The sequence below is a fragment of the Ambystoma mexicanum genome, chromosome 6q, assembly GCF_040938575.1.
Source record: "Ambystoma mexicanum isolate Mex_15411 chromosome 6q, UKY_AmexF1_1, whole genome shotgun sequence".
In the NCBI taxonomy this organism is placed as follows: Eukaryota; Metazoa; Chordata; class Amphibia; order Caudata; family Ambystomatidae; genus Ambystoma; species Ambystoma mexicanum.
The window spans coordinates 274,141,902-274,159,586 of NC_090937.1; the positions used below are offsets into that span (position 1 = coordinate 274,141,902).

The window sequence follows — 17,685 nt, forward strand, 5'->3', positions numbered from 1 at the left end:
GGGCCCCCCAACCCTCCAGAGAGGCGTCCGTAGTCACCGTCTCCTGAAATGCTGGGGTTTGAAAGTCCGTGCCCGTCGTGAGGTGAGCCCGGGTGCCCCACCATAGGATCGCCCAACAGAACTCCTTGTCGAGGGGGATCCTGTCCTCGAAGCAGCCCCCCGCCTGAAACCAGCGGGTGTCGAGGAACTCCTGTAGCGGACGCATCCAAAGTCTGCAAAGGGGCACAAGGTAGATGCATGAGGACATCATCCCGAGAAGGGACTTGATGGACCTCACCCTAGCCACGTCCGTGGCTAACAGTCGCTGTACCTTGCCCAGGATGGTTTTGGTCCTCTCCTCTGAAGGGGAGGCCAATTGCTCCACTGTATCAAGCTTCGCCCCCCAAAAACAGTGCTACTTGCGACGGAACCAGGTGGGATTTGGGGTAGTTGATGGAGAACCCCAACTCCGTGAGCAACCGGACGATCCTCGCCGTATGATCGACGGCGAGTTCCTTTGACCTTGCCCGGATTAGCCAGTCGTCCAGGTAGGGGTATACGTGCATCCCCTGCAGGCGCAGCCGCGCCACCACTGGTGCCAGGCACTTGGTGAAAACCCTGGGTGCCGACTTTAATCCGAACGGTAGGGCTCTGAATTGGTAGTGGCGTCCTTGAACCACGGACCTGAGGAACTTCCTGTGCCTTTTTAGAATGGGGATGTGGAAGTAAGCATCCTCCAGGTCCAGCGACGATAGGAAGTCGCCTACCTCCAGCTGTCCCAGTACGTGCTGGAGGGCGACCATCCTGAATTTCTGCACCTTGATGTATTTGTTTAACCGACGCAGGTCTAGGATGGGGCGCCAACCACCTGTCGTCTTCTTCTTCCTGACGAGGAAGTACCTTGAGTATACTCCGGAGCCCCGGAGCCTCCTGGGGACGAGCTCGACGGCACCTTTCTTGAGCATCGCCTTTACCTCCAACAGCAGTTGAGGGACGTGATTCTCCTTCCTGGCCACGGGAGGAATGTGAGGGCACTTCTTTAGGAATTCCAGCGAGTGCCCGTTGGCCAGGGTGTCCAACACCCAACGATCGGTGGAGATGGACTCCCACACCCTGACGAACTTTGTCAGTCGGCCTCCCACTGGGGTGCTTCGGTGGGGGCCCGACCACCCGGCCAGGTCAGTCTTGCTTGGAAGCGACCTTGGCCTCCTTGGCGACGACGGCGGGAACCCCCCTTGCTTGCCGCGACCTCTATAGGCCTCCTGGGAAGAGGAGCGGGCCGCCTGGCGGTAGGTGGAGAAGCCACCGCTGGATGCTTTGGAGGCACCGTGTCTGCCTCCAGAGATCCGAAAGGGCCGTCGCTGCTGAAGCACCCCAAGGGACCGGGCTGTCTCCGAGTCGGTCTTGATGGCCTGTAGAGACTCATCCACCGTCTTACCAAAGAGGTTGTTGCCGTCGTCGGAGGCAAACTCTGTTGCCCAGTTGGCGAAATCCGGTATCGGCAATGTCCGTTGCCACCGTAATGGCGTGATCCGACGCCATCTCGCCCTCCTGCAGAATTTCTAGGGCCTCCGCCCTTTTGTCATCAGGCAGGAAATCTAGCAGGGGAGCTATCTTGAACCAGAGCTCCCTGTCGTAGCGGGCCACGATCGCTAAGGCATTGGCCGCCTTAATCGTCGTCGCCGCCGAGCTGACTCGTCGTCCCATACAGTCCAACTTCTTACCCACGCTGTCCGGTGGGGAAGTGGAAGTTGAGGCCGCCACGCCGGCTGCCTTCTTCTTAGCCGCTGCTGAGACGACCGGCGTGGGCTGGGCCCTGAGGCACAAGGTGGCGGCATCGGGACCAGGTACTTCTTCTCGTACCTGTCCCTCTTGGCAGGTGTCATGGCAGGGTTCTTGAGGACAGCAAGCCCCTCGTCCCAGATGTCGTTGAGTAAAGGCACCGCGAGGACCATCTTCCTCTTAGCCTCTAGTCGTTGGTACAGAAACCCCTCCTTTTTCTGTTCTTCAGGGCAGAGCTGAAAGAGCTCAGATGCCCTGGTTATCATGGAGTGGAAAGAGCCAACCTTGTCGGCTGGGGATGCCCACGGGGGGGGGTGGGGGGGCGGGGGGCGGTATGACGACGGGATGTCTACTGTGTCATCGCCGCCGTCATCGTCCGTCCTCGTCGCCGTATCTGTCGCCATATCCTCTCCCGGCGAGGGGGATGAGGCGTCCAACGGTCTCGCAGGCACGAAGGGCGGAGCGGGGTGGACTCTCCTCCGCTTGTTCGGAGGGCTTCCCGATGGGCCTGGTTCTGGCTCCTCCATCGGGGTGCATGGTAATCTCGTCCTTATCTCGGTACATAAGGATTGGATTGCCAACAAAATGGCCGCCGAGCTATCCTGGGGCTTGGGCAATGGCTGCGACGGACGGGATGGCCGCTCCAGTGGGCCCTGTTCGTCGTCCTCGTCGCTATCTTCGATCACGTCAGCAGGGACCGTCCCCTGGGATCGAACCTTCTCGAACCTCTCGTTGAGGTTTATGAACCTCTCGTTGAGGCCTATGGACCTTTTGTTGAGGCCCCTCTCGGTCTCAACCAGTTCCTCCTCAGACGCTGATACCGAGTCTGTAGCGGCCACCGCCCCCCCCCCTCTTTTTCAGCCGGGGGCTTCACGGGGGTCTTAGTGGTGGGCTGGAAAGAGGATTCCCTCTGCGGCGGCAGGGATACTCTGGGCCCAGAGGCCGTTTCCATTGGCGTAGTCTCAGCTGGCTCCGCCAGGGTCGCAGAGACCACTTCGGTAGAGGCCTTAGCCGGGTGGATCAAGGCCCTCACCACCTTAGGTGCGTCCTGGGCCTTCGCCTTGAGGGGAGGGTCAACGCCTTGCTCCCCCTTCGAGAACGACCGGGTCCGCTCCAGCGGCCTACCCGGGTTCTCGGACTTCCTCTTCCCCGACCCAGAGTGCTGGCTCGTGGTCGAACGTGCCGGGGAAGTAGCGCCCTGCTTGGCAACCGAAGAGCCCAACCTTTCGTTGCTCCTGGAGCCTGCGGACTCGCGGTGCTTGGCCTTCTGTTGGGCCCCCGTCGCCGGGGCGCCCTCAAAGGACTTAGAAGCCCGCTCAGACTTCTTCTTCGCCTTCTCACTTGCTGTGCCCTTCTCCAGCCAGGTGGCGAGGCGGGAACAACGATCTTGTTTGGTCCGTTCAGAAAGGTTCTTGCAGAACGCACAGTCCTTCTCCACGTGCGTCTTGTCCCCATGGCGGCAGTAGACACATCGCGAATGCTCGTCCTCCTTGAAAGCGTTATATAATCCGCATCCAGGGCAGTTCCTGAACAGCTTGGATCCGGGCGTCGACCTCCCTTTGTCCTGGGCCATGTCCTTGAGGTAGGCCGCAGATCTTCCAGAATCCCCCGAGAAGTGTAAACTCGACGAAAACTTCACCCTTGAGGGGCGTAGAAGAATTCCGAAACGGGTCCGCGTTATCGGAAGTAGAAACGGTGGAGCTTGAGGCTCGATTAAACTGAAAAAATTAGAAATTCTCCTGAAAAAACGTGAAAACGCAGTAAAAAAAAAAACTCGAGAGCTAATCACGAGGACTCCCAACACTTGAGCGTGCGGTAAAAATCTGAGGATGGCTGCCAGAGGTGGGGCTTAAGGAGAGGGCAGTCATTGGCTGAGGGCAGTATGACCCAGAGATCAGTGATTGGTTACTACTAAGAAAGACAGATCAGAAACAAAACTGATACTGATTTTTTCTTTACCGAGGATTCCCAGCCTGACGACGGGGAATATTCATGAGCATGTGAATCCATGCCAGACCCCATGCTGGAGAAGTGCTTTCAGTTGGGGTGTTTAGGCTATAGTCTGCAGTAGGCTTCCGATAGAAGGCTCTTTGGTTAGATGGGATGTTGCTAGAAGTAAGCCCAGTAGGATGCTTAATAGATTTCGCTGCAGGGGTGTGTAACAGAGGAGTAAGTGTCAATGCTTGGGCTAGATTTGTTTTCAGATGGCAGTCTGATGAGAGATTCCCGAAAGGCTATTAGGCCTCCTTCTAGGTGCGTCAATGTCTAAAGGAAGTGGCGGCAGCGGCCAGTTTCCAACATTTGCATAGCCAAAAGGTTCTGGTTTAGTGGTGCCCTCCAATTCTCTTGAAGAGACGGGCAGATGCGTGTTGAGCTAATTTCCGAAGACTCCTTGTTAAGTTGATATATGGACCTGTACTGGCAAACTTCCCTCTCCAACCGAGGGCAGAGCAAGCAGTGGGTTGCTTGTTGCCCAGGTCATTTGAGCAGCGCATGACTCACTCAACCCCTCAACCAGGGTGGAGGAGGTAGATAAGGGAGCCACGAGCGGACGGTCATCCTCAGAAGGCTGCAGATGCAGGGTAAGGAGGGAAAGGGACTGCTATGAGATCGCAGAGGATGGAGGTATCAAAGTTGACCAGGGTCCAGAAAGTCTATAGTTAGTAGCAGGGCTTGAGGCAGGAGGAGGACAAAGTAACTGACACCTCCCTGTCATTTACTGTGTAATCAGAGGTCTCCTGTGCGGTAGTGAGGTAGACTATATTGTTCGCTGTAGAGGGAATAGTAGGTAAGGTGTTTGTGGAGATACTGGAGAGCGGGAGTGTAGAATCACATTCCTCTACTGCTGCCTCCCCGGCGTTCAGTCTTGAGAGCGCCTCCTTTGGAATGTCAAGTGTCAATATATTTCCCTGTACTAGCGATAATTTCAACCTCAATATTGAAGGGGCAAGGGTTGAGTTGTGGCGGGGTGAGCCCCACCACCCGGCTTAAGGGTGCAACTGGACTGTCACATGAGTTAGTGAGAGTAGCAGAGTCTATAGTCTTGCTGGTACTAGCACTCACTTTGCCGTGCTTGGTTGGTAGGCATCGCACAGATGTCCTCACTGACTCAGCAGACTCAACTTCTTCATCTGAGACGTAGGTTGCTTGATTGGCCGCTTCACTCAGTTATCAATGATGCCATTCCCCAGGACCCCTGGCCTGAAACACAGTGCTGTGCATTGCAGCGAGGTTCTTGGAGAGAGACTCCTCCTTCTCGGACAGAAACAGTAAACAGACCAGACACAAGCTTTCAAATAGTTTCCTTCGGTACCTTCCTCCAGCCCTCTTATTCTCAGGTTCTCCCTTGTGTGCCTGTTCTCGAGGTCTTCTATTGTAGCCAGTAGCTTGTTCACATTCCGCTTGCACCCGGCCAGCTCTCCTTGGAGATGAAAGTCATCTTCTTGCAGGGCTTCTTAAATTGCTTCTTCTGCATTGTCAACTCGAGCATTGACTTGTTTCATGTTCCTGAAGAAATCGGCCAGAGACTTCCTTATGTCTGCTGTAGCACCCAGTATTTTGTTCTTTACTGCTTGCAAAATCTCCTCTTTAAGGGTCCAGAAGATCCTTCTTTTTGAGAGGCCAAGAGCTGGGGTCTGCCGGGCCAGATGGCACCATTTAAGGTCCTGCTAAATTATTTCTAAGTTCACTCTCGCTTTCAGCTGACCTTGGGGACCACAAGGACAAGATTGACTTCTCCTTTCCTTGGGCCTTGCACAGAGACACCAAGGAGCTGAAAAGGATACAATGCACAGTTTGCCCCAGTCCAAGTCCTGTGCATAGTCCCCCCCCCCTCTAGTAAGAACTCCAGTAGGGCTTATGCGGTCCTCCAGAGGACCCTGCACCACCTCAGAAAACAGGTGTTGGCATGGCATGGAGTGACAGCCCCTTGTGAAGGGTCATACACGTCATACCAATGGCAAAAGGTGCTAAACAAATGCCCAATAACATGACATGTTTCCAAAGCGCTGTGGGTTGAATGCTCTCAGGGACCGCAGTCTGGGTCCGTGGAGAAAGTAATGTAGTAAAATGTGCTTGGGTGCACTCGGTATGTGTGCAGCCAGTGATGACTAAGTTGGGTGTAGCTACATGCAAGTGCTAGGTGTGGTGCAGTGGTTGTGTGAGATCAGTAGAATGTGTGCAGCAAGACCTATGGACTTGGGTAACTGCATTCTGGCGGCGCTGGAGTTTGTGAATGAGAATGTATGTGCAGCTAGGCTGATTTTGAGGGTTATAGCTGCGTTCTAAAGACTGTTGATGTGGAGATATTTAAGTATGTGTGCAGCTGGGCCAAATTAATCAAGGGGTGAAGCTGCATTCTATTGTTTGTTGGTGCAGAGGAAAGAGTTAGCATAATGGTGTGTTTAAGTGTCTGTGAGCTTTCCAGAGAGGCCCTGTTCCTGTTGAGCGTCCAGTGCCTGTCGAGGAGTGGTGGTATCTCCCTTCGGGTTCGGGCTGTTAGGCTAAGGTCCTCCCTCTGTCTTGTTGGGTCCAATTGCTTTGGCAAAGACTTGAGTGGTACCAGGCAGATCTGTCCTGACTTCTGTGGTTACTGTATAGGTGCTAGAGACGTCCTCTGTCGGTAGTTCTGCTAAATGGATTTCCGGATAGGTAGTTCTACTAAATACATTCCCAGATAGTTGGGATTAGCAAAGGATAAGTGCTAGAACGGTCCTCGGGTGTATAGTTCTGCTCAGGGATTCCAGATGTTTAGGGTTAGCAAGCAGGGCATTTCCTGGACTGATCGCATAGTACATATTTGCAGGGCAATGATCAAGGTAATGAGTGCTATTAGTGGTTGGGTTGGTAGTTCTGCTAGATAGATTAGTGGTAGGTAGTTCTGCTAAATAAATTCCCAGATAGGTGCGATTAGCAAAATAAGTGCAAGACAGTCCCCAAGTATCTAGTTCTGCTCATGGGTTCCAGATGAGTAGGATTAGAAAACATGTGCATTTCTTAGACTGATAGCGTAGTGCAGAATTACATGCCATTGATCAAGTTCATGAGTGCAATTAGTGCTAGCACAATTGGTCCAGATTACTGGAGATAGATGTATCTAGGCCTCAGAGTTTACGGTATTCCTGGCGGAAGAGGGCAATAATTCAATTACGTCATGCACATGGGTGCTACTAAAATTTGGGTTTCAAGTCTGGGGCAAAGGGTTCACGTAATGGGGTAGTAATCATCTGGCCTGAGAGTCTATGAAAAGTGTCGGTACTGAGCAGGATACCACACCATTTGTTGGTCGTGGTCATAAATCGAGTGTTCACGGCAATACCATGTATGTTTTTATGCGAAGAGCCAGGTTTTGAGTGCCTTCCGGAAAGCCATGCACTCTTCGCTGTGTATAATAAGGGGAGGGAGTTCCACAAAGTTGGCGCCAGGGTTGAGTAGGCAGACCCTCTGATCCTGGCCGAATTGGAGGTGGGGACCACTAGGAGGGCAGTGCTAGACCTAATGGTGCGGGCTGGGTGGTAAGGCGTGATATTTTCTTATAGGAATTTGGGGTCTGCTTTGTGCACCACTCGGTGGGCAATACATAGGAATTTGAAGGTGGCCCTGTGTCCAATTGGGAGCCAGTGTAGGGTGCAGAGAGGAGGTGAGATGTGGCCCCTTCATCCCAATGCGAGAAGCAGTCTGGCAGCCAAGTTTTGCACTCTTTGGAGTTTGTTTAGCTGGTAGGCTGGTGCACCCAGGTAGAGGGGGTTTGCATAATCAAGTCTGGACATACAATGGACATTATTGCAGCCAGTCTGCTGGAATAGGTGAGGTAAGGAAAGATGCGCTTCAGGAGCCTAAGGTGGAAATGGCAGGATTTGGATGCACCTAACACTAAAGGATAATGACGTAATGACCTAATGTCCAAAATGTCTGGCCCTCACACTAACATATACAACAAAATCATATAGGAATAATTTGGCTGTTTCAAGTTTACACAATAACCTAAGGGTTCAAACATAACAATTATAAACAGAAATCCTTGTGACCAGGGTTGGATCCCCTTGCCCTGGATCAGTACAACATGTTTCAAACCAACAGTCAAGTTTAGGAAAGTTCCTTTCACTAGCCAGGTTCGATTCCAGGTAGAATAAACAGTTCCAATATGTCTTTCACTTGCCAAAGTGACTAATACAGTTCCAAAAGGGTTCTTCACTCGTGACATAACTATTAGAATAGTTTTGTTTGCCAAGCAGAAAGCTTTCTCTTCATACGGCAAGTAAAAAATCAATAAAATGTCCTTTGCTCTGAAGGCCAACCACTTTTGTATCACTTTGCATTTCTTCTTCATAAACAATACTTTGGTCACAATGGTTCTACAACAGTTCATCAAAACACAGTACTGGAATTGTCACTTCCTTTCCACCACAACCTTCTACCACATTGCAGAACTTCAATCATCATCTTCCTGGTCCACTTGCCTGCCAGGACTAACCACTATTTGTCTCTTTCCTTGTATAATCACTTGCCAGGATAAAACAACTATCCTTACTACATGTACTCAGTGGTGAGGTGTGTTCCCAACTTTCCACATTTGAATCTTCAATGGGGAAAGTTGAATCAACAACTGCTTCTTAATTCAGCCTTTTGACTTTCAACACACTTGGTTCACAACTTCTTCCACATGTATATTGTACAAAAGGACAATGCTTCTCATATTGATCTATTTGCCATAGGCAATGCATGTTACACTTCTCTCCCCTTGATCCTTTCTATAAGGAGGGCCTTTCTCCTGCAGTCTCTGATCTCTTTCTAGACAGCCTATTGGCTGCAGGCAATGTACTTTACAACTTTCTCACATAGGGCATCTTGTTCTGGAACTGTTGCATTCAAATGGTCTTGATGTCACTCAGCTTTCTTTGGCTTTGGTAATACTGGTTATAATGTCCCCTTGTTAAATATCCCTCTTTAGGCAAGTTGTATCCCCTTTGCTTTATTATTGCCTCCCTTTGGCTGTGGCAATGAGGGTTATAATGTTATCTTATTCAACCTCTCCCATTTATAGGAGATTTGTGCCCAACGTTCTTGAATTCAAAGGTTCGGTATTCAAAATATGTATTCTTATGCAGCAGCCTACTTCGGAGCATCCCAGGGTCACCTATGTCAGGCCAACTCACCAGTCTTTCCTGGCGTCTCCTCCTGATCGCTGCTAATGCTTATTCGCACGTCGGGTCTTCCCTGGCATTTGACAGCTCCAGTCAGCTCACACAGTCTGTCAATAGAGCTTCCACTGCTCCACACGCGCTCCGTAGAAAACCTCACACCAGGGCAAAAAGCAGGACACAGAGAGCTGCTCTCTCCCTCTGGACAGCTGGGCTTCACACCACTTCCCGCTGTGCGTCCTCTGCATCGCCCAGGAACCTCGAACTCTGCCACTTTCTCTGCACAGCGTACAGCTCCTACTTCTGCTCTCTCCTGCTGCTCCCACTGCTTTCTACTGACCTGCACCTGAAAAGCCTTTAAATGTTTAAAGGTCCTGCTCAGGTGTGGGACATCAGAACAACTAGACCGCTCACTACATTTTAGTAATGATGTGCCGCTCTTTCTCGTCTCTGTAATAAGAGACGTACCTGGGGAAGGCTTCCTGTGCTTATGATCTCAGCCCCATGTGCCAACAACGAAACAGAAATTCCAGTACCCCTGGCGGCACAGCCCGCTCTCCTCACTGATTGTCGACACTGCGGGAGCGGTGCCGTCGTCGGGTTCCTTCCGCTATGAGGGGGGCAGGGGAATATCTCCCGCTGGCCTCGGCTCCCCTGGTGGGGCCGCCACCCCAGGCCCATTCTCAGCTCAGCGCTCTCTCCACAGGGCCCCAAGCGGACAGCCCCAGGTCCTGCCAACACAAACATCCTGGAAATACTGCGGCACCTGCGTGGCTCACAACCCCCTCCTCCCATCCTCCCCCCCACTGCAAAATGGAGAACCTCCATCTCTCCCTGGGAGCTCATTTTAGTGGCTGGGTGAGGATAGATTAACCCTGGGCGGCAGGAGGTAGCTAAAAGGCCGCCAACTTGGGTGCTGCCGGCTATTGGTTCCCTAGCTCTAATTTTCATAGGTCATTTAGTTTGATCTTTGAGACTGAACTTGTCCTCAAGGTTGACCTATATTCCATCATTCCATTATGCAATGAATCCTCTGTGCTATGTGCCCAGCCACCCATTCTTTCGTGTCTCAATTACTTTTATATTGTGAGTTTCTATCACCTTAAGGACTCTAAATTATCAACTGGAAGAAATACTAATGTACTTTTTTCACATTGTAATATCTTGGGCTTTCCTCAACTCTAACCTTTAGGCGAGCCACATAGAATCGTACATTCCCATTAAAAAGTTATAACTGCAGCCTAACCGCACCACAACTAGCTCTACACTTCGGAGGGTTTCTAGAACTCTGTTGGTCAATGATTAACTTTCTCGCAAATGGATCAGGGAGAAACTACGGAGCTAATTAAAGAGGATGGGATTAAGTTAGGAACTAGACTATTTTTTAGTGTGGTCACCATGTGCGCAAGCAGCAAATGCTTTCCTCATTAGCTATATCACTATTTAACCCATCGTCAACCACCTGGTAGCGGTCATGGCAATTTGGAAGAGATGTTGATGTACCGCTACTTTTAAATTCATGAAATCCACACTTCACTTGAGGGTTACTGCATTGAAGCATATTCAATGGGGTGACCCTATTTTTTACTAAAGGCACGCCCTCAGCTACAGGATGTGTATTTTCTGCAATCTCCCTGGGTACATATACGTCCGGCAGTCTTGAACTATGTTGTGATCAATATTGTCTGGAATGGTATAGTTTCCACCGTAATCTTGAGGTTCACGTGGCTCCTCAAATGGGCCAGCTGATCCCTGCCTATGGCTTGAACCATAACAGGAACTACAAACGCATTTATTGTCCTCTTATGTGCAAGAAAAGATAAAGTAATCTGCATAAGGGGTGCCTTGATTTCAACTTTTCGCAGTGTGTTTAGTACCAGTTAAAAAACAGGCAATTGCCTAGTGTACTTTATCACCCAGATCACTCAAGATACACACAATTTGGCTGATCAGCACATTCGCTTAATCAATGGGGGCCGTTAGAACAGAAACTTTCTTGGAGCAATTTGTTTGGGGGGTGGAGGGGAAGGGCTGTGTTGGCTTTTTGTTTTGGACACTGCAGTTGATTATAAACACCAGTTAGATCATCTAAAGGACCACCACTAGGACCTGCAACCCACCATCATGTACACAGCCAAAATAACATTTATACCATGAGTAGTGCACACAATAACCCTCCTAATTCAATAGCAACCTACACACATTAATTCCAGGCCATGCCATACGGCCAATAACAAGATCCATACTAAAACAACCATTAAATAACTTCACTTCTAAAATATTGTAAAGAATGAATAAAAGTTATCAAATACAATTAAATTATTCTTTTCTGTTGGCCAGCAGATTCACTAACCTACATGTTCGCGTAAATGTTAATCGTACAACAAAGTGCCACAGCATCAGAGAGTTTCTTCTGTTACAGGGAGTGGTACAACTGTCAAACAATCAAAACTCTTCCTGGCAAGTGTTGTAAATAGGGTTCTTTTCCTAGAGGGAGGAAAGGTTGCAAAGCATGAGCATATCATACCATAGGGACGATTATAGATTAATCGATACTTCTACAATGTTTCCGTCCACATGGCTTTGGCTTCAAGCCTCATAAAAATCTGGTTCACTAAACAGCTGATATGGCAGTGAAAGTCTGTTAAAAAATGGTCTGGAACATTAATTTCTAAAATGACATCTTTGTTAGTCTTTGTTTATATGACTGTGTGCCCCATGGCGTGGATTGCATCCTTTTCTCCTTCGGGGGAAAAATGTGATAGTGACTGTAAAGACGAGCGGGCTGGTTGCTTTGTGCTTTAGTCATTGTAATGATTATCTTCAGTAAATGAAAGGACTAGTTCCATGGCCAGAGATATAATTTCCTAGTTTACACCTCGACACCCCGCAAACTTAATGGCAAGCAACCATGGATGAAGTATAGAGATGGCACTCGTTCCTCATCAATGCAACTCAATGGTTATCATTAAACTTCTTTTATTTGCCATATGAGAAAACCACCCCCGCAAATAGGGCTAGAACTGGTGCAAACTGCAAATGCGCCTTTTTCCACAGGCTTGACAGACGCAGCCGACGAAGTGACATGAACAGGGCTGCGAGGCAGGCTGTTGAAAAAGTGGTGGCTCCGGGTACTAGCACTAAACTCCTTTCTCCAAATAACCATATGCAGATTGTGGCATTTCCCACAGAATGCTAAAAGAAAAATGTGTTCATATCAAACACAATAGATGGAAAAAATATCCGAATTGAGAGCCTAAATTAAATCTCTGGATACCAAAAATATAAATGCAATTGGTGAATTACAGCTCCAAAATCCAAAGAGCAAGCATTACAAAACCAGCAGAGAAATCAGCAAGCAAGGTGTAATTATTGGAGCATGCCTTTGACTTTCAAGTCTTTCATAGGTCTAGAATGTGGCATAACATTGGTGAATCGGATAAGATATCCTACACTTTGAACTTCCAAGCGGGAAAACTTTGATGACATATCCAGGTCCTTGATATGAGAGTCCCACTTGGTAATGGTGCAGATGAGCCATAAAAAACAATCGTATTGATGGCTGCAAAGAGCAATATGTGACAGGGTCCGGGCTTGGAGCCTGTCAAGGTGAAGGAGGAATCCTTCTGAAGCTGGGACAGGGAACCTACCTGGGCAAAAGCCAGAGCCCGCATCCTCCCTGAGGCAGGGTGTGGGAGATGGTGGGCCCCTGTCCCTGAAACCCTCTAAATGCCTTGAACTTTAATGTGGGTACCACCCTCTGTCACACAATGCCTCCTAGTACTGTTTCTGGCCAAAGTACGGTTTCTTTTCCAATAACAGCAACTCCCAGAATGCACCTGGGCAGAACGCTAAATCAAAAACTGGAATTGAATGGACTGGGATTTTTCTTGACAAACATATCAAACACCCACCACCCGGCCTACCAACAGGACAGACAGGCCCCAGGTGAATGGCGGGGAAACAGAAAACAGGGACTGCAGGGGAGTAGGAGATGGAAATTCTCTCCAAACCAAAATGGAAGCAAAACTCACCAGCACACGAAGAAAACCACAAAGAAAACAAGCAGCCTGGGCACCTGCCTGCTGCCCTGCAAGTGGAGACTCAAAAGGGTACAGGACTAAGAGGGTTATTTAAAGCTTTGCACCCGCGTAACTCAGCCCCTAGGGAGAAAATAACCATGGATTGGGCCAGAGAGTCAGGTGAGCACTGGAACCAATAGAAGGTGGGGGAGATGGAACTCAGAAGAAAACAACATAAAAAGGAATGAGAGTCAGAGTTGGGCTTGTGGGGGTGAATGTCATGGCCAGGCTCTGCAAGTGCACAGATCACTCAACTGGAGAATGACAAACCTTTCTGATCACCCAATCGCCCCCAGATAATAAACTGGGGTTGATAGTACCCCGAAATATCATTGAGGGATGCCAAAAGGTCTCTCACCAGGAACCTGTAAAAAGAAAGGGGAGATAGAGAAGATCCCAGGCGTCTGCCAATTCTCCAACCCACCTCCAGATTCTGGCTTACATGAGAAGGAAGGTAAGATGCTCAGGGAGGGATCCACAGGGAACTCTAGGTGCGGGAGAATACAGAAAGGAACCCAAGGCAAACAAATCAAGAGGAAAATTCAACAGAGTACCCCAAATGCAGTCCAGGTTCGAAAACCAAGTCTTTATCCAAAGGGAAACAAATTCAGGGGGTAATCCAATAGAGTACACAAAGGGCAGTACGAATCAAGAATCAATAAAACAGAGGGAGAAACCAAGAAGCAAGCTACTCATAGGAGGGACCACCGTTAAGCGTGGAGCGGGAGAAGCCACCGGCTTAAGAGCTATCTGAAGCCAGAAGACTGGTGGAGTGCTGTCGTCATCACGTGCGGCGTGCTGGTGTTATTGCATGCAGAGTGGTAATGTCATGCATGCAACGAGACAGTGTCATAGTGCCATACCTCATGGGACACCGAGTCCAGAAGGTGGTGCTGGAGTAAAACCGCCATGGAAGATGCCAATCCCTCAGTCTCCGAAATAGGAGCCGGCTAGCCGTCCCCGGTCCCCTGATAGGGAGGGCAGGAGGCATGGAAGCGGACCGAGAGAGCAGGCGGAGGACGGAAGGTGGAGCAGAGTGCTGAAGAGTTGGTGGTACAGTTGGTGTAGAGTATATGTGAGGTATTGGATGTGAAAGAGTGTGGCACCAGTTGGGTGTAGTCCGGTGAAGAGGGTGTAAAAGGTGAGTGAGAAAGAAGGAAAGAAAGATGTAGACAGAAGTGTAGGGGGAATTAGAGAGTGAGGGAGGTAAAAGAGTATATGGTAGGAGGGTGTGAAGAGAGCAAGGTGGGAGTAGAGTTGAGGGATGAGTGAAGCAGGAAGGGGGAGGCAGTTGAAAGAGGTGGAGTGTGGGGTGAGATAAGGGGACAAGGGTGCATACATGGGATTGTGTGTTGGAGAGAAGTGATAAGGAGGTGGATAGAGGTGATGATAGGGGTGAGGAGACAGTTCGGACATCAAAGAGAGGAGGGGGAGAGAGAGGAGGAAGAAGCCAGAGCTGTGAGAGAAGGTGGAGAAGGGAGATGTGAGAATAGAGTTTGAGGCAGAAGTTAGTGAGATCAGGGAAAGGCGAGTGAGAGGGAGTGCATGCATGAGGGAATGGTCCAGGGTGTTTTTATCGGTACAAGAACATCTTCATTCCTATTGAGAAAAACTGTGAAGTGTTAGTTTTGGGAGGGAGCCAAATAGATGAGGCTAATTGACTTTAGGCACTCACCTGTACCAAGCTTTTAGAGGTTACTGATCACTAGTTGCCAAATCTGGGGTTAGGGAAGGCTGGGTTGAGGAGATTGAGATAGGGAAGCTCTTAAAAAATAATCTATTTTTGCATGCTCCGAATGTATCAAGTTACAATTCATATAAGTTTTTGGTCACTTTTTTTTGCTAATCCACTGACAACATTTCTAAAGACATTTGAGTAGAAGCGTCACCTTGAACACACTGACCATTATTAGAAGCCTTTTCCAAATCAAGTACAGCCTTCTCATGTTAATTTTTTGCTTTTAAGAAAGGTCGATTATGTCATTGTCAAACACATTTCTCTTTATGCTTAGTCCCACAAATTGTCCACAGATAAAATAACCTAATCTTGCAGATAAGGAATATGAGAATGGAGGTCCAAATTATGGGGAGTTCATACCTTTCTTCTAGGTGATGGCTTTGGAGCATCTGTTTCTATATCGCAAATAAATATCATAGGCTCGGATGACTGTTCAGTTGTCACTTCCTACAAAGAGGGACAAAAATAAGGTTTCCTCGATTTAACCAGAGCTGAAGAGAGAAAACATTCACTCAATGTCAATCTTTACAAAACAAACATGAAAGGAGCCCAACCAGCAGCCACCTAGAGTAACTGGACCCTCTTGCCTAGGCATGTGTCCACACGTCATTTCCTATTACAGCTACTTCTACTATATGTATTTCCAGCTCAGTGATTAATGATCAAGCTTTTATACACAAGAATGGGTACAACTTCACCAGGTGAAGACTGAATAACCATTACATTCCATCAGAGTAGAATGGTTTATTGACTTGAGTGCCACTTGGTTTCATGTACAAATGGCATTACAGTTTATCTTTCCTATCTGGGGTTAAAAGGGTCTTGAGAAACTTTATTATCCTTTTAGCCCTCCCTACTGCAGACGCACCCTGTAAAGAAAGGCTAAAAGAAAACCCATATGGGAAAAGGTGGAGTTAACCGTCTCCATCTTAGTACAACCTGTTGTGTACTCACTGTGACAAGGTACCCTTCCTCACTCTGGGGATATTGTGTGAGGTGACCGAGGAGGCCAGGTACCTCTCCAAACTAGCATATGATGGGCCTACGGGCAGTATGGGGAGGATCCTTTGGTCAATATAGAAGTTTTTCTTATTAAACGTCAGGCTTTCGGTGCATCAGAATTACAATCATCAGAGCTTGAAACCATAAAATAAACACATGAGAGAAAAGGTGAAACATAAGCATATTCAATATGTGAACATATACTATGGTTAATATATCTCATCAATTTTTATGCTCCATTCAATGAAAGAAGGCAATAATATGACACTACGGAGCCAATAAATGCTAAGAAAAAAAGAAAGGATATATAAAATACATGGCAACTTGAATATATTTGCGCTATGATTGAATGAGTGCCAGAATAATAAATACATTTGCTAAATAGCTTACAAGGCAATGTTCGCCCTTTGAAACACTTGTGTATAGGTGTGTTATAAATACCATATCATATCATAAAGGGGACAACCCTCGCCTCGACCGAGTTTGCCATGTATGGTGAACCACAATTTTCAGATTAGTTGACTCATATGCCAGGTTATTATAGATGCTCAAAAAATGGGTGCGATTGCTTTTACCACATCCCCTGACAATACAATCTATATTGCAAGAGAAACACAATTAGTCAATCTGTAACCAATAAAATACTTTCAAGTCATGCGTTCTTACAAGTCCATGCCTCACCTTCTGGTGCAACCAAGCTAGAATTGTAGTTCTTAAAACTTCTCTGGGTTCCTTTTTCATTGGCTTCTCCACATTGGTGATGATTAGGTTCCTCTTATCCTGAATTAGTTTGCTTATTTTGTTATTTGTGGTCACTGGCATTTGGGCTTTTCTTAAGCAAAGATCCCTGGACGAGGAAGATCTTTGCTTTTGACTAGCAATTCTGGTTGTACTTACATGAGGCTCTACAGGTCGACATGATTGGTTTGCCAAATTTGGAAATGATACTAGCAGAGAAGACGTGTGTGGAGGTGCATCTTTTCCCTCCTATTTGTCACTGATTCACCTCCAACAACCTTTTTACCTTTGTCTGCTGTTGAGGTGCATACGATAGTTTGACAGTGCCTTTCCACTGTTCTCTGGGAAACCAGGAACTCTCTGTGTTTGACTGTCTCGAGCCATTGCCTAAACTCCTTTAGAATGGCAGAATGGTAATGTAGTGTCCTCTGAATCGAAATCTATAAGTGGGTGAATGATAGAAAAACTCTTTCAGCTCAGCGCTGGTCTTCTTGCAGGTTGAGCGTATATGGCACAGACGGGTTTGTGATGAAACTCCTCCAGACACCCTCACTGGGGGCTGTGGCGGGGCTTTCTCTGTTGTTGTGACAACTGTAGTTCATGTTGATGAGACTCCCTTTTGTTTCACAAAACTAACATTTTCACAGTAGTTCTCATATTGGCTTTCCTAGATAGCTTAATGCTCCCAGGTATATAATAAAGATACTCCTGGGATGCTGTAGCACATGCAGACTTTTCAGGGACGGATGTAGGGGGTGGATTTTGGGACCAGGAGCCACCTCCTGACGATTGAACCCCACTAAGACGTCTGGGGCTCATTTTCTCAGCATCCTTTTAAACAGCCTCCTTGTCACCCTCTCTCAGTTCTCTCAGTCATCGTATTCTCCCGGTGCTCCTCTCTAAAACTTCTGAGAGCTGACTTACACATGGTGAAGGGATAAAGGGAAAGATGAAGGAGTAGGGATCTGATAGAGGCGGTTTGGCATCCCCAGGATCTTTAGGGTGATAACCCTGTGCCGATAGGTCAGTAATCTCGAGCTGGATGGAATAATTGGCTTCTGCATGAGTCAAAATGAATGGCTCACCATCACCTCTCACTTTCATATGGGCATTTAAGCTTGAAGATACCACCTTCGATTGATTGGGCCTTGTAGTGGGCATTTTGTTTCAGAGAGGAGATGGCTATATACAGATGATATGCCAAAAATCACAAAACAGGCCAATG

At 48.2% G+C, this 17,685-nt stretch overlaps 1 protein-coding gene across 4 annotated transcripts in view; it reads right to left on the minus strand.

Moving 5' to 3' along the window:
• FAM13A (family with sequence similarity 13 member A) overlaps window positions 1-17,685 on the minus strand; it is a 2,868,510-nt gene that overhangs the window by 1,980,075 nt on the left and 870,750 nt on the right. For all 4 annotated transcript variants that reach the window (XM_069630746.1, XM_069630744.1, XM_069630745.1 and 1 more), the window contains one exon: window positions 15,081-15,167. In XM_069630746.1, coding sequence (XP_069486847.1) covers window positions 15,081-15,167 — 87 coding nt within the window. The remainder of the gene's footprint in view (window positions 1-15,080; window positions 15,168-17,685) is intronic.